The sequence below is a fragment of the Pseudomyrmex gracilis genome, unplaced genomic scaffold, assembly GCF_002006095.1.
Source record: "Pseudomyrmex gracilis isolate BER0280 unplaced genomic scaffold, ASM200609v1 scaffold_170, whole genome shotgun sequence".
NCBI classification, from domain to species: Eukaryota; Metazoa; Arthropoda; class Insecta; order Hymenoptera; family Formicidae; genus Pseudomyrmex; species Pseudomyrmex gracilis.
In genome coordinates this window covers 272,455-294,920 of record NW_018020754.1, presented here as the reverse complement: position 1 = coordinate 294,920, position 22,466 = coordinate 272,455, and the positions used below count along the sequence as shown (strand labels likewise).

The 22,466-nt window shown below is 39.6% G+C and overlaps 1 protein-coding gene and 1 long non-coding RNA gene across 12 annotated transcripts in view; one reads left to right on the top strand and one right to left on the bottom strand.

The window, feature by feature from the left end:
• Nucleotides 1-291: 291 nt before the first annotated feature.
• Nucleotides 292-5,232, bottom strand: LOC109857741. The gene is made up of 3 exons (XR_002250543.1): nt 4,989-5,232; nt 3,923-4,914; nt 292-3,751 (listed from the first exon to the last, which is right to left on the bottom strand). It is a non-coding gene; the product is annotated as an uncharacterized LOC109857741 (long non-coding RNA).
• A 189-nt stretch (nt 5,233-5,421) lies between these two features.
• The window catches only part of LOC109857737 (septin-7), a 30,174-nt gene continuing 13,129 nt past the window's right edge, over nt 5,422-22,466 (top strand). The window contains exons 1-4 of one of the 11 annotated variants that reach the window (XM_020434359.1): nt 5,652-5,688; nt 9,021-9,022; nt 14,060-14,813; nt 21,662-22,151. In XM_020434359.1, coding sequence (XP_020289948.1) covers nt 14,415-14,813; nt 21,662-22,151 — 889 coding nt within the window. In that variant the 5' untranslated portion in view covers nt 5,652-5,688; nt 9,021-9,022; nt 14,060-14,414. The other 10 variants (XM_020434368.1, XM_020434367.1, XM_020434362.1 and 7 more) reach the window with 10 other exon arrangements.

Below are 22,466 nucleotides of genomic sequence, written 5' to 3'. Positions count from 1 at the left end.
AAAAAGAACATAAAACTTTTCATCGTGAATAAATTTGAGGAGATCACGACTTTTGATTTATCCTGCGCAAAGGAGGCGTCTCATGTGACAGGCAATTTCATATGTGAGACAGCTTCGATCTCAGGAATCTGCTCTAACAAAAGTTAGCAGTGTGGTGTGATCTGGGAGACACGCTGTAAATTTCTCTCTTTGTTAGAATCACGTTTAGACAGAAAGAACAAATATTTTTCTCGTCGATATACATATATATTGTATACGTATGTGACATCTATATATAAAATTATATATAAAATATAATGTATAAACACGCGGCGTGTGCGCACGTATATGTACATTTATACGTGCACATTACGTGTCGCGGTTACGTCGCAGTCGTCAATTGCCACATCTCTAACACAATCACTAAGAAAACAAAAACTTAAGGATAGATTTTATAAACTCTCTTTCCTCTTCTCTCTTTTGAGCATATACCTCGACATGGATTACTGAAATCAATTGTTCTCGCGCGCGTCAAAAGTTCCATTATTTCATATACATATATATATATATATATATATACGTAACATATAGACCAAGAAAACGTATAGATTTTGTCTAATAAACAGTACTGTTGGTGGCGAGAAAAAAAAATATATATATGATATATGTGTATAAAAATTTATGTAGTCAACAATATCAATGTGCAATCGCCTGATCGGTCACGATTCGTTTTGATAAACGATCGATCGTAAAACACAGATCGCGACATTTCGATTTCGGTGAGTCCGAATAAAACGCGCGAGAGAAGAATAACGGCTATAATAATTTACCGATTTAAAAACAGACAAACACACCCTACGAGAGTATTTTTCGATGTAAAAATAACTTTCTACACTTTTTTTTTTTTTCAATTCGACGCGTCGCGTTTTCAATTTCATGGAATTTTCGAGAAGAGAAAATTCGGATTTCGTCGGAGTCGCGATATATCGATCTCTCGGTCACACCGAAAACCACAATTCGCGTCTATACAATTTCAAAGATTATATTTGTGCGATCACTCTATTTTAACTACATAAGATTGTATACAAAGTTAAGTGTCCTTAACGTTAAGCACATCCCGATTACACTTGGAGAAAGTATGATATAATAAAAAAAAAAAAAAAAAAAGAAAGAAGAGACAAAAGGAACGGTCAAGAGACGTCGAGCCCGCGTATTCGCGGACTCGCTCTCGGCTCTTTTCTCGTGTTTAACTCTAAAACGAACAAGCACAAAAAAGAAAAGAATAAGAGAGACGTAATTAATGATAGAGATGTAATTATTCTACGGACTATGGACAATCATGGACAATCATTTACACGTATCAAGATATAGATGTGTGTATACGCATTTTCCATTTTTAAGTAGAAAAAAACTGCGTTTGGACGAGAAAATTTTTGCATTCGATGACAATTATCATCATTGATAATCACGCTTTCAAACACTGCTGCATATTAACATCGGCAATATGTATAACAAACGATGTATAATCCACCGAAAATTCAAATATTTCTACGAAACGTTTTCCCATTTCACTCTGTTATTATTATTGCAAGAAGATGGCACACACGCTTTCAAAAGGAATTTAACAATCGCGAGAGATTTATATATAGTTGGAACTATATTTTTAAGAATTTTATCACTACACACACATTACATATCAAATACAAATTACTTCTCGACTCGGTTTTAATGCTCGCCGTATTGCTGAATGTGACAACGTGTGTATGTGTGTGTTGTGTGTGTGTGTGTGTGTGATTGTCGATCGACATTGTGCCAAGCGACATACAATCAAATTAGTGTACATTGTAATGTTGATCGACGCTTAGAAGCTCTTCTCGTCCAAACAGCCTGCATCGAGAGACACTTCGGTTTCTATCGATTTTACAAGTGTTGTTAACGCACAAACCGTGTCCCGCTTCGTGCAGAAGCGTTTGAGCATTATGTACAGATGAGTTTCGAACTCCTTTATTTACCGTATTCTCTCTCTCACGTTAGTGAATTATTATTTTAGGATGTACTCGCAACCTCGAGATAAATTGACGTGTCTGTGTAAAATGCGATGCAAAGATCAGCGCGTCATAATTTTTCGGGACTCAATTAACTCTCGTTAACACTGCAAGGCCTACATATGCAACCGTCAGACTGCAATAATAGAATTTATAATGTATTTTCTTCTCGCGTTTCTGCACTTTCCCTTTAGACACTTTTTTCTATGCACACACGCACACCTATTCTCCGAAGACTCGTGCGTGTTTGTGTTTCAGAAATAGTTTTTTTTTTCCTCGATTCGTCCCCTCGTGTTTGCAGAGATTCTCTTTCGTCCGTTGTTTTAATTAAGGAACACACTACCACACGATATAATATCACGATCGATTTTAACTGTGTATACCGTGTCGACTGAATCAACGAGAAGAAAATGAAAAATGATTTAAAGACGAGTAAACAACTTTTCTTTGATATTGTTAATTCGAAAAATGCGAACAATTTTCTGGAAAAACTAATATATTTTTACTTTTTATTCTCAAAACGCGATTATTTCTCGAATTCGATCTAAAAGAAAAGAAAAAGGAGAAAAAAATGTGAAGAAAACGTTCTTAAGATTGTCAATAAACACGCTACGTACACGTCAATGTACACATCGTAGTTAATAAATTATATATGAAAAACTAAAGGGAAAGTATATTTTTCTCTATTACAGACGACAAACATTATAACTCTTTGAAGTCGGAAAGAGAGAGAGAGAGAAAGAAAGAAAGATAAAATATCAGAAGTGTGTGTGCATATGTATGTGTGTGTGTGTGCGTGTCAAACACATTTTTGAATTCTAATTTCTTAAGTAGTATACATATATTTACATATATATAGACGTAGACAAGAAGTACAATACCTTAATATACATCCAGCACCTCCAGAATAAAAAATCGACAAAAAATATGTAAAGATATATATTATATATATAATACATAAATGTAACACAAGACTAAATGAAAATATTTTTCAACGTAATGTGTAATAAAAACTGTCAGACTTTCTGCATGTTTGTTATGCTCGAGAATACTTCTCTCACAGAGCAACCGAATCCTAAACATAGGGTTGTAGAGCTCTGTGTGTGTATGTATCGCGTATCTCTCTCTTGATTTGTACTTTAATTTATTTTTCATCGGATTTAAAATTCCCCATTTTCTGGAAAACTAAACTAAACGTGCGAGTAAAATAATATTTGTTAGCGCGTTTTTTCTCAAACGCGTGAGAGAAAAAGTGAGAGAGAAAGAATCGTTGTTAGCGTATAGAGAATTATTCTTGCATAGTACAATTGTTTACGACAAGTGAAATGCTCAACAGAACAACACTTTATAAAAGAAAAAAAAAATAATTATGTGTTCAGGAATGATATCGTAACTCTCTATTGTGACGTCGTTAGTGCAGTAAGAGATAGATATTCAGAGGTTTATTCACAGAGAATGCAGTCCTTCTACCAATTATATATAAAATTATAAATGTATATTTCATGTATATTTGTTTTTAAAAATACAGTAAAATCATCGTTGTCGACTTAACAACGTTCAGACAATTATTTCGCATCTGATATGTATATCTGTTGTCGCACTTGACGCACCTCTCGCGCATCTCCGCGTAGAGAAGAGTCAAAGCTCTTGTGTGTGTTGCAAAAAAAAAGCTAGAACTTCATTACGTTCCGAAAACATATACAAGAGTAATTGTATTTTATCGCCATCTAAAAAATAATAAAAATTACACATAAAATGCAAATTGTCGCATTTGCAACAATAATATTATAGCATATATGTATATATAAGATATTTAATATGTTATTCAATTTTATTTTATTAAAAGAAACTCAATCAATGTAATTATGTATTAAACCAAAGATAATATGTACACTTACACAACATCAATATGCTTGTTATTAACCATTGCTTTAGCAAACTCTTAAATCTCTCTTTGTTATCTCTCGACACATAAACCTTCACGGAAGCAATATGTTTATCAGTCTTTGGATGTGCCATGCTGTTGACAAAATCGTGCAATTTTATCTTCGCAAGTACTCCTAGTATAAAGCACAAAATGCGCATTGATTCGAGCAATTGAGATTTATCCAACAACGATACACCTTATGACTGATAAAGAGCTTTTCTCTTGGCCATATCGTGATATACTTTTACACATATTCTTGGTGAATATTTCGACCTTTGTATTCTGGTTTTAATAGATGCTACCTCGGTGGACGTTAAAGTGGACAGTAACTTTTGTATAGTTGGCGTTTTCTCGTACTGTTCAACTTGTCTTCTATGCTGAATCAACACCAATTGCTCCTCCGTTAGTTTTGCTCGTTTTCTTCTCAGTATTCTTTTTTTATAGTAAAATTTGAATCTTTTCTTTGTAAAATTTTGTTTCACATATTTGTCTAATATGGATTCAAGTGTTGGCTGTTCAAATAAACAAGATTTTGTCTCCTCCGGAGTATCCTTTAACAATGCACTATCTGTTCTTTCTCTTATCATGATTTCTTGATGTTTGTTCGCTTCTAATTCTGCGGCGGATATATTTATGCTTGTATCTCTCAATTCTATATCTCGCTTCGTATAAGCTTTTATATTTGGCTTGTCGGTAGCTGACTTGTTTGGCAGATTTAAAGAGGGCACGACGCCGCGTTTCAATTTTCTCGCTCTAAACGTTACCAAGTAATCGTCATGGGCGAAATGTCGGTAACAGACCGCACGCTTGCTTATTTGTTCGTCAGTCAAATGTTGAAGCTTCGAAGAATAAATTTGATTCTTCCATTTCTGAAAGAGAACCGGGTTCTTGGGAATCAAATGGGACGGAGCATCCCCTCCCGACGAGCAACCCAAAACACAACATGCTCTCCCCATAACCTAACTTAAAACGAACGAGTGTATTTTTTTAATTTGTTATATGTACTCGTGTTCGCGGTCAATAGTTTCAATACTTACAGATACGTTAATTGCACTATATACTCGTACGCACTTTTTCAAAGAACAACAATATCAGCTGACTCCTTTCATCGCCTAGAACCTGTTTGAATAGATTTCACTTGTCAATTGTTACCGATAAGAGACCGATCGCAACAATCACGCGTTTACTTCGATTGCACAACGATCCAATCACGTTGTGGAACGATTCGCTGAAATCATTAGAACGCGATTGGTCGATTTGCAAGGTCGAGTCACGGAATGCGCACGAAGCCGAACGGACGTGGCCAATTGCGAGAGATATGCGCAAAAGAACTCCAGGACCGCGTCGCGTCGCGATTGGCCGTGTCCGCTCGCCGCCGCGTTCCGTTCGAGTCACGCTCGTCGTCACAAATCTTGTGTCGCTTCATGCGCACGCGTCAACGCGTGCACGAATCGTCATTCGAGTTTGCTACGCGTACACATTTGAAAAGTGCGGTCGAATCGTGTGAGCGTTCTCTTCGCATTTTCCCGATCTCGTGCTTGCGATCGTCTGTTCGTCCCGTTGTACGCCAGCGTCCTGCCAGCAGCGTCGTCCTCGTGTGTCCCGAAAGTGCGAACGAACTCGCGCGCAACCCGAAACCAGTTTACCCTCGTGTTGCAGCACGCGTGTGTGCGGAGAGGATTATGATCGATGAGCCGCTGTGACGCCCCGTCAGCGGAACAACAATGCAGCGAAGCGGTAAGTCGAGAAGCGTCCTCCTCAAGAGGAGGAGAGCACGCGGTTCATCGGCTCCTGTCGACGACGAACACCTGCCCGACGCGGTCGGAGACGGCGCCGACCATTTTGGAGCCGCCGAATTTTCCCGTCAATACAACGCGCCCGGTCGATACGCTCCGAGACCTAACCCCACTAATTTTCGTCGGTTTTCACCAGTTTTTCACGCGTCGCAGCGACTTTGTCTCAATTGCACTTGTCTCGTCGCTGCGTTTTTTTTTTTTACCGACTTCCTTCCGCGCGAGTGGTTCCGAGACCGCATTTTCTGCGTTAACGAAGAAAGAGAAGAGGAGAAAAAAAATTTTAATTAATTCGGAGCACTGTCTGACGCATGAAATTCTACGAATTTTTCGTCCTGGAACGTTTTGTATTTTGTCTTGCGTAACACACGCGAGAGAAAACGAATTCCTGGTAATTATTGTTATATTAGTCACACATAATTGATCGTCGGAATTATCAATTCGTTGTTATATTGTGTACATATATTACGAAGTGTGTAGAGAGCTCGTGTTTGATAAATGACACATTTCTCTTTTCGTGTAACGCGTGATAATAGTTTATCGTAATAGAAGTTAGAGAGAGTTCAGAGCTGAACAAAATTTAGTGACACGTGTATATTTGTGTAAATAAAATCTTTTATTCTCCGGTGTGAAGATTTTCCCGGAGAGGGGAGAAAGGCCTATCGATGTACCGTTCAAAATTTCGGAAGCCATATTTGTTACACGTTTGTCGCATTATTCTGTATAATGGACATTTGTGATTTTCCGTATGTATTTATTAAGTAATTTATTTATGCTTTACACACACAAGATCGATAAAAATGGAAAAAAAGCGCCGCGTTTGATCGTCAACAATTTTACACATTATTTTTCGACGATTATTACGTTATAAAAAACATAAATTGAGTTTTTTAATAAAATAACAAAAACTTGATTTTTGATGGCATGTGTTTTCAAAGCCAATTTTTTTCAAGAAAAATAAACACAAAGAAAACTGTTCGAATAAGAAACTGATTCTCCGAGAAATATTTGCTCTGCATTGTGGAATTATCGCGTAAGATCGATTTCCGCTATCTTATTATATATATATATATAGTACAATAATATCGTCCGAATTCTCTCGCTGACTTCTATCTTGACAAAAGAAGTTTTTTTTTGTATTAGTATTCTATTCAAATGTACGTCACACTCGATTAGTTTCCCGCGTAGATAAGATATATATACGTGTATGATAAAACATACATATATGTATATATATATGTCTTATATATATATGCCGTGCCTGTGTAACTGGTTCTGTAGATAACTCATCGCTATTTTTCATGGACATGTCGCGTTTCCAGCCCATTACGATAGATCTGTACAATAATACGTTATGCATATTAAATCTATTTATAATATTGATTACATTTTTTCAATTATCACACGCTACACGTGTTTCGCTACACTTCGATCGTTTTTTTTTTTTTTTTTTTTTTTTTTAATGTTGAAATGTGTTTTTCTCTGTTTTTCTTGTTTTTGTATTTTGTAAATCCTATCTGAAAACAACTAAACCGGCGAAATAGCAAGATAAGATTTTTGAAAATAAAATTGGGGATTGAATGAAAAATATGCGCGTGTAAAAACGATTGTGACGGAGATAGTTACGTGTGTGAGGTTAAAGAATCAATTGTCTCAATCGATTAAGAGAGTAGGGAGAATGTGAGAGGAGGAAAGTGTGACCGATGGATGGGCAGAAAGAAGAGCAGTGGACGATGATAGCGGAGCGCTTCTTCGTCGCGTGTGAGAGAAGCGATTTCCGAGCGATCGCGAATGAACGAGAGAGCCCGCGACCTGCCCTCAGTGCGAATTAAATATCCGACACGTGCAGCAATAACGCGGTGCAGTTATTTCACACATTTTCCGCGTCGGAAAAATTTAAATTCGTTTATATCTTGATCTATTTTGATTTAATTGTTTTCTAATTCTTATTTATCATATTGACGGTGTCGCGAAAATCTATGACGGAATCCCATCGGAGTGTTCGACGCGATTTATCGCGAAAGGGCCGCGATTGTCCGCGATTGTAGAATGACTTTTTTGTTTCTTCGCGCGACGTGATGTATAACAGATGACAACATTCAGAAGAAGGAAATTGAGATCCTATATCTGAGTTTGGAGCAATATATCGTTTCTTACAATCGACTCTTCGTAAATCGACATCGATTATTTACTCTATCTAGATCTCAATATACTATTAACGCAGATAAGTCTGTGTGAAATCTTATTTGTTCGCGCGTGTGTTTTCAATTATTTCGAATCGCGCTTTTGATCGATATCATAGTTATTTAAAATCGCTTGTGTGTGGTGAGTCAAAATTATTCGCAATTGTCCGAGTGTCATCATTTTGACGTTTTTAAATCCTTGGAATGTGCGCGATTGTGTTTTTCGGAAAAAAGTTATTTTTGTCGCTGTAGATTTTTATTATTCTTGACGCGATTTGAGACAATCCGACAAAATAAACACGGCGATAGTAAACAATCGAAAGATGGAGACTCTGCATGACGCACGTAAGAGAAGCGTACACGCATAATTTATGTTACACGTACTTTTCGTGTCGATCATTTGTATTTCTCTGATCGTTCTCTGGTAAACTTCAATTTTCCTCAGTGAAGATATCATATGTCAAATTTTTAACCGTAACTTGATCTTGACGTGCGCGAGATATGTCGTATATATACGACGTCTAAAGTAAAATAACGATTCTATACATTTTCAGGGAAATTGGTTTATATATATATATATAGATACATGTTGCAATTATAACAATCGTTTTATTCTCACAATATATACGTATGAATTTTATATTACCGGAAGATAATAGATGGAAAATTATTATATTCATATTATATGTCATTATAATTATTGTAACATCATATTATTATTATAAATTTTAAATTTAACGATATTTTGAAAAAAAGGTATCATATTTTCGAAACAAATGAGGTGAAAGTATGTTTATAGAAAAGTAGAAAGCATGCAGAGAAAAAGAGAGCGCGTGCAAAATCTCAGTTTTAACACGTAAAATATTTTCCTCTTCCCATTCCTTCCCAACAATATTCCTGTTCCTTATCGTTCCTTATCGCGATGATAATCCCGCTTTCCCCTCCCTACCTTGACCTCCACTTCTCTGATTTGTTTCCGGTGCTTTACGGATGCTGGACTACCGCATGGGGCGACGGCGACGACGACGATGACCACGACGACGAACGACGACGACGTCATCACCGATACGGTCAACTTGAGACACCACGGCAGCGGTGAGTCTCACTCTTTCACTCTGTGTGTCTGATAAGGCTAGTCGGATTCCGATCGTCGTTCGAATAGCACGTGCAGGTCGTAGCTTCGTGTTCGTAATATTAATAGCGACGCGAACGCACGTTAGTGTTCAGCTTGCGACGCTCGCATTTGAGCGCGCGGACACGAATCGATCGAGCGACACGATCCGTTAGCGCGAAAGAGAAATATTTTGATAATTGTCGACGCGAGTCGTGTGTTCAGTCGTACGTGTGCCGCCAATGAGAATATTCGATACGTATAAATTTGCACATACGTGAAATATTGAAAAGCAAATGTGTTTATTAATAATTTTGTATTTATTTAATATTTTTTTTTTAAAACTCTTTTAATCCATAATCTTATCTCTCTCGTGGGATTGTGTGACACGCGTTCCGAAGTTCTTACAAGTTAGGACACGCACTACGCGCAACACAAATTATCACCGCCACAACCACATGTGCGAAGCGATATTTGAAAAGTTTTACATTTCTCTATAGAGTCAAAACACACATTTTGAATCGATAAATACAGTGCTCGTTGATTGAATAAATATTGACTCTTCCATCAAACTTGTAAAATTGGATGGTGTTAAAATTACAATTTTTTTTTACTGAGAGTTTGCGCATGTGTGTGTATGTTGATCTTGCTGAACCGTATCAAATTTATAGGTTGTTCGCAACTTATATATGAACTTGTGAACGGATAAAAAAAACTTTTCCAGTTTCGAGCAAAAGTTTTTATCAACTATTCCCGTTATCGCGCTAACGATTACGAACGGTAATCGCGCGATGAGAAAATTGTGCTCGTTATTGCGCTCTCGAGTCCGTTCCTGATCGCTTTCCTCGTGTTTCTGCGAGTGTTCGGTACACATACACATATATACATACATACATAAATACGTGCGTAGACCGTGCGTTATCCGCGCGCGACAATTGGTGCTCATGCAAGTGTGACGTTTCTGTGTGCATTAGTGGCGAATTTTAAAATTGATCAGACAAACGGAAGAGTCGTCGTGATGTCGACAACGGACGCGACGCCGATCGCGACGTCGAGACGTCGCTTGAATCCGTCCATTCTCGCTAGATACAATTGCGAGAAGAGCAAGGAGTCTCAACAGGTAGTTACAAATTATTGAGCGTATGGAAAAAGAGGTCAAGAGAGAGTTCTACTTTTTGTTTTTACAAGTTTATAGAGAATTCTGTGTAAACTATGGAAATATAGTTAATCTCATTGTCGGGGATGCTAACTACGAAGTCTGTCATGATAACGATGGTCGTAAGAGATGTTTAGATTATATCCCAAAAGAAATAAACAATAAAGCTATTTAGTTTTAGATTTCCGTTGGAATGTTAAATTCTCTCATCGAAATCGATGTCCTTTCTTTGCAATTTGTGCATTGAACGATGTAACACGAGAGAGAATTGTATTTAATTTTAATTAATATAATAAAATAATTTAATTGTTTTGTAATATTAATTAAAATAATATATAAAACTAACATTTTATATATATATATATAAAATAATAAATAAATTTTGTAAGACAATAACAAATCAATTATATAAGACAATAATAAAATATGAAATTTTATATTAATTAATGTAAAATTTAGTTTTTCTCTTTCACTCTCTCTCACTCTCTCAAGTACATTACAATCCTAGGCAACTTGCAAAAAATAAAAAAAAAAAATAAAACAAATATTTAAAAATAAGATTCTTATTCCGCAATCGGGACAGTGTGCGCGAAACGCATTAAAAAGTGCTCTCTCGCTTCGTTTCTTCGGACGTGCATGGATATACGCACGTACGAATGCAACGTGCGTATATGCAAGTACGTACGCACAATCAACAGTTCGATGCTCTTATTAAGAACGTCCAATTAAGGCCGCGAATAACGTTCTGAGTATTGCGCGTAATTTCCTACTAGTGGACGCACTAGAATAACTAGGCAACACGATTGGAAAGACAATAGAGAACGTTGACATCGCGGAATCGAGACCGCAAGCGCGTGTTGAATCACTTTAGCGCTAAATACCGTTTTAAAATTTATATCCGGGAAGCGTGCCCGATTATTCTGTGTACGTACGTCGTTGAAACTCGAATTAACTCGCGCTTATTAAAATTAATTTATCGCGTTCGTTAACTGTACCGTTTTTTTTTTTTTTATTTTGTAAGTTTATGTACTTTTGCGGAAAAAAGTTGTAAGATTACTACTTCAAAATCGGTCGAAAATGTTTGAAACACACTGTGTATAATACACATTGAATTATTGCTTGTTCAATATTTAAACATTCTTTTTAATGAATTTGTTAAAAGGACTCACGTAAAAATCGTGAACTGCAGAATATCCCACGATCTTTGTAAGGGGGTTGAAGAAGCGCGGTCGGGTCGGGGGGAATCTACACTCTCGACGTTCGATAATTTTATCGATCAGGTTTTTCGTTCCAGTAGTTGAGTGCAACGCCTGAAGGCGGCGCGAACGTCGTCGCGGCCGACCGTCGTGATTGGCTGTGCGCGCGCGCGACGACGATTCTCTCCTCTAACCATGTTCACCGGTTGTGTGCGTGTTTCTATCTTTCTTTCTCCCCCGTCGTTCTCTCTTTTCCGACCCTTCCTTTCGGGCTCTCACGGCAACGCGTCAGGCGTGGTCGGTGCAGTACATCCGAGTCGGGTGCGGTGGTTGCATTGCGCGAGGTAATTGCACGTAACGATTCATACCTTTTTCTGTGTGTTATTTTGTGCGGTGCGCGATCTTGTGTGACATTTCGCCGTACGTTTAATTAATAAAATTTACACGCGTTCTGTGGGTTACGGTTTTGTGTGTGCTGTCACATTCGCGCACGGAAAGAAGGATACGCGCGATGAACGGTCAAGTGAGAGTGAAAACACGGCCACGCTCGGCCGGTTCGCCGCCGCCGACAGCGTGAATCATCGGCAACACCGGCTCCACCGTCGCCGCTGCTCTCGAAACCCACGCAGTGCGACGCGCACTGTTTCGGCGGTCTTCCTTTTTTTCTCACAGTCGCTTCTTTTTGGATGTCTTTCTCTCTCTCGCGCACGCCACGCGTCTTACCACCGTCGTCGTCATTTTTTCGACAACAACGTTCTCTCGCGCGCGCACGTACCGGGGATACTTCCGTACCCGCGCGCAACGCTTGAGTATACCTTGCTTATTGTTAGCGATATATATAACCGACTGTGTTTGTAGCGTGCAAAGGTAGGATTATATGGTAGCGATATCTCTCAAATTTTAACATGTATACATATCACACGAACGGTTATTCGAGACTCGGTTTCAACGAGCGAGAAGACGAGTAAGACTTTGGTTGTTTTTGGGAGAGTGGGGAAGAGAAGAGAAGGCAGTTTCGTACAACACTGAAAATTTACTTCTCCCTCCTTTGAAATAAATTACATTCGAACGCAGTTGTTCCGATCGTGTGCGCGTTTCAGCACAGTTTTTCTTTTTTTTTTTTTTTCTTCAAAATCTTGCGATCGCGGCCGTGAAGCTTAGACGCGGAAGCAGGAGAGTCGTCTGTGTCTTTTCGCGGAACTCGATTTATGATGCGCGCGATCGCTCTTACTTTCGACGCATTCCTCATATCGGAATCATAAACCTGAATCGAATCGCAGAGTGTGCGTATCCGTGTGAATCAGCGTATCGAGTAATCGTGCGTAAACAAGCGCGCGAGTGTCCCGACGAGCTCATCGTGAAACTTTGCGTGCGATAAGCCCTGAATCTGTATGTGTAATATTCTCTTGAATGTTTCTCGCGTACATGAGTACGCGAATCTTGTTCTGTGTGTGTGGAGTTACAGGTATAATTAATTTCAATATACAATTATGACATAAATAAATGTAAAAAAAATGTACATTTAATTGCTATCGAATCGATTTTCATTACCGTATTAGCGTAACATTATTATACGCGGGTATCTGTGATTACATCATAATATAGATTTGATTCGGAACAAAATCATTTGTTTCAGTTTACTGATACACGCGTCGCTATTCATGTGATTTTGAATTCGTCGGTAGGAGATATATACAGTTCAAAATATAATTTACAACTTTGTTACACTTTTTTTGTTAAAATCTTTTTAAATTTTTATACCACACCCGCACGTATCCAAATTATATTTTTTATATATTTTCAAATAAGAAGAAAAACAAAATTTTTAACGCGACGCTGATTCGCTCGTCTGATTGTGCGTGAAAAACGCACAGGATAACGCGCCACGCGTTTCTAATTTAAAAAAACAATTAAAAACTGAGGAATGAGATCGGTATTTTTTTCTCCATTTAAGTCTCGCTCGTCTTCGTCGATTTTCATATTCGTTTCCAAGTACGGATGAAAAAACTAATATGTACATATACATCGTATCTCGACGTCGCCGTCTAGTTATCCTTGGGGACGCGTAAGACGAGCCGTGCCTTGTCATGGAGCATCGCTCTCTCGTAACGATAAAGTAAAACCGCACCGCTCATATCGACTTTCAACGTGTTCCGCCTACGTTACGATCGAGATATTATACTCTTCCTTCTTCTTTTCTCCCGCGGGAGTAAAAAGAGTTTTTGCCGGAACGATCTATCTCAATCGCGCGCGTATTGCAATTTTGATCCACGGATTAAAAATTCAACGAAGAGCCACGGATTTCTGTGGTAAAGATAGTTTTCTCGCGGTATATTCGAAGAACGCACTTTGATCTGCGCGAGCGCGTGTGTGTGTATGTATGTATGTATGTATGTGAGCGCGCACATACACGTGTTAAACAGATTGGCATGAAATTAGCTCCAGAGAGAGTCTAATAGATTTATTAAATTATTTAGTTTAATAGAGATTCTCTTGGCGAACGTGTTTAAATGAAGAGCCTGTAAAGAACAAACTTAAGATCTTCAATTCTCTCGCGTATGATGTAATCATTTGAAAATATTACTCTTTCTCTACAGGCTTTGTATTTAAATATTTTTGCTGAGCGCAATCGTTACAATTTGTTCTTTTTGGCTCGTTCTTGTTTATAGGTTCTATGAAAAAAAAAGTATACATTGTGTTCAAATAAGTATACAAGCGTAAGAGAGAGATACATCTAGTCTACGGAACGAATCCCCGGGTACATTTTTTCCATTAACGGACGATGGAATTTGGATAAATGTGTTTCACATAAATAAAAAAAGAAAACTCTCATAGACATTCCGGGGACTCACTTAAATATACAATCGCGAGAGAGGACTGTTATCTCTGTGACCTTTTGGTTCGAAGATTAATTAAACTTCTTTGTGGTGATTTTCCGACGAAAAGTCGGCGAACGAGAGACAAGAGAATCGCGTTAAACCTCGTTTTTCTCGAAGAGCGAAAAAAATAACAAACTTCGGTCACATGTCGACGACGGAGAACCAGAACGGCATCGCCGCGGCGAGCGCGCAGAGCAACGGCATCAAGACGTCGTCGTCGTCGTCGTCGGCGTCGTCCACCGCGTCGTCGGGCGTTTCGCCGTCTGGCGCGCGTCCTGTTACCGGCAACAACAGTAACTCGTCCTTCCTCTACAGCAGCAGCACGATGTTAAATCGCGAAAAGGTGCGGCAGGTGCCGCCGCCAACCTTGCCCAAGTACACGTCGAGTTTTAACGCGGGGTCGAACGGCGGCGGCGGCGGCGGCGGCACCGCCGAGCGGCTCACAAGGGAAACCGGCGGCAGCTACAGGCTCGCCAGCCTGGACAGACTCGCTCTGCGTCAGAGAATACTGGATGGAGAAAAGGCGAATGGCGAGCCCATCTCGGTAAGCTCCTCTCCTCTCGGTCGATCGCACGTACAAACGTGGTGTTGGGGGGAAGATCGAGGGATTTAAACCACCGTCGCTCTCGAATATAATATTCCGAACTGTTTTTCTCTCTCTACTTCTTTTTCTTCTCCGTCTTCTATTTATTACTCTCGGGGAAAAGTAGAAAAAACGCGCGGTTTAATATATGTTCGTTATAGCGCTTGGGTGCGATTCGACCGTGTTCGACCGAGAGATTTAAACGATTACTCTCGAAATATAATATTTTAAAGTGTTTTCTTTTTTCTTTGATGATTTTCTAAAAAAAGAAGAAAGTGGCAATATTTATTTTTCAACGCACGTGTTTGCGGGTAAAGTTCAGCACCCCACAAAAATGAATGTGCTGCGATTTTAAACTGCGATCAAATTGCCATTGATGAAGGTTAATAAGCGCCACGACGCATTGATTTGTAGTATACACAGTTAAGTAAATACAGTTGCATCTCTCTCTCTCTCTCTCAATGATGTACATATTTACGTACGTACACGCGAGCGCATTACTTTGTCGTTTCGCGGGCACGATATTTCACATGGATTTTCAATCGCGTAAATTGCGAGAGAGATTCCCGTTTGAGAGTCACTATATTGAGCTATTACGCGTGACGAAGAGAAGAGGCGCACGAGATCATCTCTTTTGCAATGTGCTTTTTCGGAACCATCGGAAGGGAGGTAGCAGCACGGGGGCCGAAGAGCGAGGGTGCGTTATAAGTCGAGGGTCTCACCCTCGAGTGTGCGAATCGAAAACTACTACACACTGTTTCGTGAGTCATGCAAAGATGAGAGAGATACACTGTTAGCGAGACTTACAGCTGCGTTGCTGACTCACTGTATTATTTGCTTAAATTGTGAGAAAAAGCTTGTATTAGTTGTTATCTCTCTCTCTCTCTCTCTCTCTGTTATTATTACTCATCCCGTTTGCTTGTTCATCTACGTCGTGTGTTTTGAAACGTAATTAAAAGAAAAAAACAGAATCTTTTCAAACGTAATTAAATGAAAGAAGTGAGATCTTTTCAAACAAGAACAAATTTCAGTTTATTTTGGTTTATTATCTGCACATGTACGAAATTCGTTCAAATTGAAAAAAAAAAAAAAAGAAAGACGTAAGTAATTTACAATTTTTTTTCGATTTGCACGCGTCGTTGCGATGCACGTGGTTGATGGTTTAAAATAAACGGAGACGTTCCCTTTTGTCGTGGCGTATTTTATCACGTACTAACTATTGATATGCAATAAGACACTGTCTACTTTTTGGAACAAGAGGAAGCCGGCAGCAATGCGGCTTTTTCGATGCGTGTGTCTTTGCTCTAGCGAGCGCGATGAGGAAAAATGTAACAAGGTACTCGAAAAAAGACAGATAATAAAAGTGTCATTGAAGCATCTCGACTGCTCGAGAAGGGAGCGTGGATGAGTTTTCGCGTACCTCGTGAGGATTAATCGTCCCGGCACGTTTGCAGAGAAGAAGAAATGACGACGATATTCGTCGTTTTTTCGATGTGTGTGAGAGAGAGAGAAAGAGGAGAGAGAGAGAGAGGAGAGAGAGAGAATGTACACACATTTGTACACGTTATGTACACATTTACTTGTGGGAGTTCGAACAATCGCGCCATTCAAGTCCACCGATATCCGAGGAGAAGTTATAAATTCTCCCTCTTCCGATCGCGAGAGAAGCACACAATCCGACTTTGTTCTTTATGAAATAACAATACTTTTTCGACGCCGAAAATATATTTCACGTCGCTTTACGTATTTTCTCACACGGTAGTTTTTAGTAAGTTTTTTTATTTTTTGAAGATTTAGAACAAAAAACTTTTTTACACCAAGTGTTCGTTGATATATTTCGTTTTGAAAAATAAATTATTTATCGCGACGCGAGCGTTCTAAAAATTGTGTGTGTAATAAAAACAAATTGTTCGCGATACATTTGTTACATCGATTTTCGCCTTTTGCGGAAAATACGCGTCTCTTCTCTCTCTCTCTCTCTCTCTCTCTCTCTCGCTCGTTTCGCGCATAATGAATCGAATCGTGCTACTCGATGGCCCAGATTTGCAGCGGCATCGAGCGTTTTATTCCCGTACAAGTGAGTTTGAATTCTTCATGAACTGCTGCCGACGCGCGCGACGAAGAGAAAGGGGATAAGAGATGATAATTGACGTAGATGATAAACAACAACGAACACAATGTGTTAGGCCGTAAACGAAGAGTTTAGAGCGCGCAGCGCGAATAAGGATACTAAATAAAATCTGTCTCTTTTCCGCTTCCGCGTCATTTGCGAGTTCGTTGAGCCGGAAAACTCACATCGCGGGTACTCTCGAGGCTCAAGAGCGAATTTGTGCCGCATTGTAACACGCGCACGATTTCATCTAATTATCATAAAATTTTCCGATATCGCAGCCGCGCATAAAATTCGGTACGAGCCTTTTAGCAAATTATTGCGTCAGCGGTTCAGATCGTTTGGAGAGGGTTAGAGAGTTTTATCGTTCGAGAAAAACCAGAGCAATTATTCGTTCGAATGCGCGTTGTAAAATGTAAAATGGCCCATTTCGAAAAGGACTCCGAAAAACCGGCCGGTCGATTATTATTATCGTTCAAAGGGTTAACAAACGCGAGCGCGCGATCAATACGCGATGGAATTAAATCCCACCGGTTGATAAAAAACAAAAAGAGAGGAGCGTACAAAAGAGGAGCCGATCGAATTTCGAATAGTCAGCGTTCTCTCGTATAATAAAGTTCGAAAAGGAAATTGCGAAAGAGAGAGAGAGAGTAGTAGAGAAAGTCATTCTTTTTTTTTTTTTTTTTTGCCACGGGAATTTTATGAGTATGCATTGCGGGCGATAATCCCGCATTCGTTTTAGTCGGGTAATCTCTCGAGTAATCCGCGCTCACGGATTCGAGAGATCCGCGTGAAGAGATTCTCGGCAACACGAGTTCCTCGAGAGGACGATTTCCCCGATGTGATATCTCGCATACATGTATTTTGTTCCGTATAAAGTAATGCTGTTTTTTTTTTTTTTTTTTTTTTTAATTAATTAAGATAAATGCCGCAGTATTCCAACATTTATTACAGAAATAATCAGCTGTGTAAATAAATAAAACAATTCTCGATGTTTTGAGCAATTTTTAAGATATGAATTTAAATATCAGTTTTCAACATGTGTGTGCATAAATATTTGATGATATAATTAATATTTGATGATACAATTAATTCCCTAATAAATGTCCGCGGTTTGTCAGTTCACTGGGACGCTTACCTTGCACACACAGATTATTTATGAAGAAAAATAAATATATTATCGGAACAATTTTGCAAATTATATGACGTGACCTAATGACGTGATATCATGTATCGTTTATTTAGGACGTTAAGCAAGTGTAGGTAGGTGTTAAGCTATCGCGTATCACAGTTTCGCTTCGGTATGTTCGCGGGTTTGTTCCCGTTTAATTAACACCGCTTACGTGCTCGAAATATTCATGCGCGTAATAACAATTGACGGAGTAATAGCGTGTCAAAAGTTTTTTTTTTTTTGGGTCGAGGAAAGTTGCACAAGTTTTCTCGTTCGTTCGATGCCGTTGTTGTATAACGCGCCAAGTATTTTATACGTAAAGAGAACTTAAAGAAAACATATATTTTACGTGTACTTGCGTACGTTACGTTTATTGCGCTCTCTTATAGCGAGCGCGCACAGACATATATATTTTCGATACTTTCGTCAGAAGAATCCGATGAAGGAAACCAAGCTCGTTCTCATCAGAATTCGATTTTCTCGCGCAAACATATTCCGCGCGCTACAAGGAATGTTCTGTAAAATAAAATCGCGCTCGTATTTTCTCTTCGGAAAAAAAACGAGAACAAGCGTGGTTTTCTGTTGCGCGAACACAAAGCGTCGGCCTTTAAGGGTGAAAGTTCATTTACCGGTGAGCAAGATGATGAAGCAGCGGAGCGGCAAAGATTCCGAGCTGACGAAGACCCGGAAGAAAATGAAAACGAAGGCAAGACGCAGATTTAACACACACACGCACACACATGACGGTACATGAATATATATGTATATATATATATATATATAAAATGCTTGCCCGGCTGCTATAATTGCAAGAGCAGCTTAGCGCGTCGGGGAAACACAAAAGCGTCGTTTGAAGCGCGCGATGTATTTTCCACGGAATCGATTTAATCGACTTCACCAACGACGATGACTCCGCTACTACGGTGGTGGTATTCTGGTCGTAGGTGGTGCTGGTGGTGGTCAACCTTGCCGAGAGAAAGAGAGAGAGTATTGACCTATGACAGGGGTTCCCAAAGCTTGGGAACTGAGAGTTAGGTCATGTGGAAAGAGGAGAAAAAAGAGGATACTACTTTGTAGGTCGTGCGAATCCACGAATGAAAAGATAATGACGAACGACAATTGGAACGATAATAACCCGGGAATAGAGCGCCGTATTTTGTGCGCGAATTCTATTTTGCGAAAAAGTTCAAAGCTTTCGTCTGGGGTTTTTACGAGGCGCTTAAATCGGAGAAGGGATTTTTAGTCCTTTTAATGGTATTACGATTGACCTCTCGAATGTTCCGTGATTTTTATCGACTCTCGATGCATTTCACGTGTCTTCGATTTCTCTCTCGTCACACATTTCGGAGAAAAATCTCTGTCTATTTTATTCCCGTCTCCGAGTGTTCATCTCGAATATTTGATCAATGTCTGAATTATTGTATAATGTTTTGTATTCCGTTTAAAAAAAAATGTATGTAACGCGCGCATTTCCTTTAACCTTTTTTCTTGTTTTATCTGCACGCGTTTCGTCAGGCTGTCGCTCTTATATGCACTCTAATGCGACGTAGAAGATAAAAAAAAAAAAAAAAATTTTAATAGAGACGAGAAACAGTCGTATACCTCTGTGAGTTTATGCTCTTCCGAGAGAAACGTTTTCGAGTGCAAAATTGTGTTCTCGTTCTTTTTTTTTGTTTTTTTGTTTTTTTGTTTCTTCTCTTTTCTCGCATGGTTTTTACAACACACGTATGATCTGCAGGCTACGTTTTCCAAAAGACTCGTCAGAGCGCGAACTTTTATATATTCCCACGCGCACACTCGGTCGAGTGTCTTTCCGCTCGCGGTCTCCGATACTCAGTGGACCGGTTTTTGTCGCTGCATCGGGAAGATACGGTACAGAGCGGGGCGCATTAACGGGTCTCCAGGATGCTGTCGCATCCCCGATAAATTTCTCTGTTTAACTCCGTTATAATTCTCTTTTTTTTGAAAAACAATTGTGTTCTCGTAAATAAATAAATGGTGTTTTTGCTTTTGTATCGTACGCGCGTAGATACAAAAAAACGAAAGAAAAATAAACATCCGAGTCGTATACATATATACGTTCGAAAATGTCTTTACGAAACTCGAATACCACCCAGACGTGCACCCGATTGTAAATATATATGTATGTACGATATCACTCAGTCGGTTCCCAGAGTCCGCTTTATAAACACAGGCGAGGTAGTACCAAGCGCCGTGGCACATTGGTATATAAACTCGCTGTTTGCGCCTCCCTCGGAAAACAGGCGAGTCCCAGAACGCGCACTGTGTCATCGTTTCTCGACGGCGGCAAAACAATAATCACGAATGGACGTTATATGCGGAGAAGTGGCTCTCGGAGTCGCTGTCCGGTCGCCCAACTTGCGAACGACATAAATCGATGATTGAACATGTCAATTTAATCACCCTTAATCCGACAAAAATGTGAGAAAATTGAGTTTTAAAATATTCTGTGCTAAAAAGCAGAATATTTATAGATCTCTCTGTACGCACAGACAGGTGACAATTTAATCCGAACAAAATTTTTTCGTACGATTGTTATTTATGTACTTGAAATTAATTATTAAGCAAGATTCATTAATTGCACACGCAATTAATGAATCTTGCAATTAGTAATTTTTTTTTTTTTTTTTTACCAGAAGTTTTACGCGCGAGAAATATGACTCTTCGTCAAGAGTACTCGGGGAGTTAAATTTAACTTCTTGTTACAACGTTTATTCTTGTCAGGATGGTATGATTAAATTTTTTCTTTTTTTTTTTTTTTTCTTTTTTAACTTGGATATAATATTGGTTACTCTACGTGAGTGAGATGTTTTTATTTCTTTCGGCTATTTCCGGCCGGAAATATTCACAAGACATTGCGGTGGCAGAAACCGCAAACTACTGTGCTGGCTGGCTGGCTGGCATGCAATATCGATCGCTTTTCAACGCGGCACGACGCGAGGCGATCTTGTCGCTCTTGCTTTTACACGCTAGTTTTTACATGTACCGCGCGGTAGTACGAACAGTCGTACGTAATGCATAAAATCGGTGCACTTACGCCGGAATCGACTTAATGTTTCCTGCGCAAAGTGACGCGAACTGGCAAGCCACACATAATGTTACACGCGTTTCTTCGTTCAGTCGTGAAGTCAAATAAAACATTTCGAGGATAAATCAAGTGAGCTGAAATCACTTGAGATTTAAGCAAATAGATCGTTATTCGAGAAGAAAATTAAATGACGCATTTTTCTGACATATAAAAAAATGTTCAGTAAGATCTCAAGTTATTGATTGAAAATACAAAGCTGTTATTTGATAAAACATTGAGTTATAAAAACGATCTTATTGCTTGTACGTTTATTTTAATTTTTACTACGTTTCTAAAAAAAACAGTCGTGCACATCTTTGTAAGTTAAACAGAAGAAGAGATTTGACGCGGTTCGGATTTAAAATTCCAATTTCGCGTCGGGGTTTGCACGTCCGATGAGAACGTGGTTGAATATGTATGTTCTTTTTCTTGCTGCGCAGATCCAGGCGAAGCGCGAATTGTTCTTCAAGGGCGACGGCGCGGGAATAATCTCTTCCTCACCCTCGGTGCCGTCGGTGCCGCCGCCGCAGCCGCCAACGCAGCCACCCGGTTCTCAAGTGAACAACTCGTCGTCGGCAACGGTGAACACCACACAAGCCAGTAATATCACATCGCCGAACGCGGCGCCGGCATATTCGAGCGGCGGCGTCTCGACGATACCCAACGCGAAACCGCGATTACCGCCCGCAGTGGCGACGCCGATCCCGAATGACGCCTCGGAGGACAGCAACAGGCGCGAGACCGCGCGAACCGCCGTTTCTTCTATCAAGGAAGACAGCAACAAGGAGGCCGCTCTGCTGCATCATGCGCGACCTACGCCACCAACGAAACCCAAGGAACTCGACGGCTACGTCGGTTTCGCGAATCTCCCGAACCAGGTGTACAGAAAAGCCGTGAAGAAGGGCTTCGAGTTCACGCTCATGGTTGTAGGTCGGTAATATGTAATGTGCGCAGAAAAATATATGCGAGCAAAATATATTTTTATTAAGTTTAATTATGTGTTAAAAGCAAAACACAGTAAAACGTTGAAGGAACCACCACGATGATCTGATAATTGACGACTCATTAAATTTCTCGCGAGACGTTTCGATCTCTTGTCACGTTTTTTATCTCGCGCGCGCTTTGTTTCGTACGAACAACATCGCGAGAGGGAATAACCGATAACATATAATTTCTCGCAACTCCGCAATGCGTCACTGACTGAGTCGAGTGCGTTCGCCGCCGAGAAACGCGATCCCGTTTTAC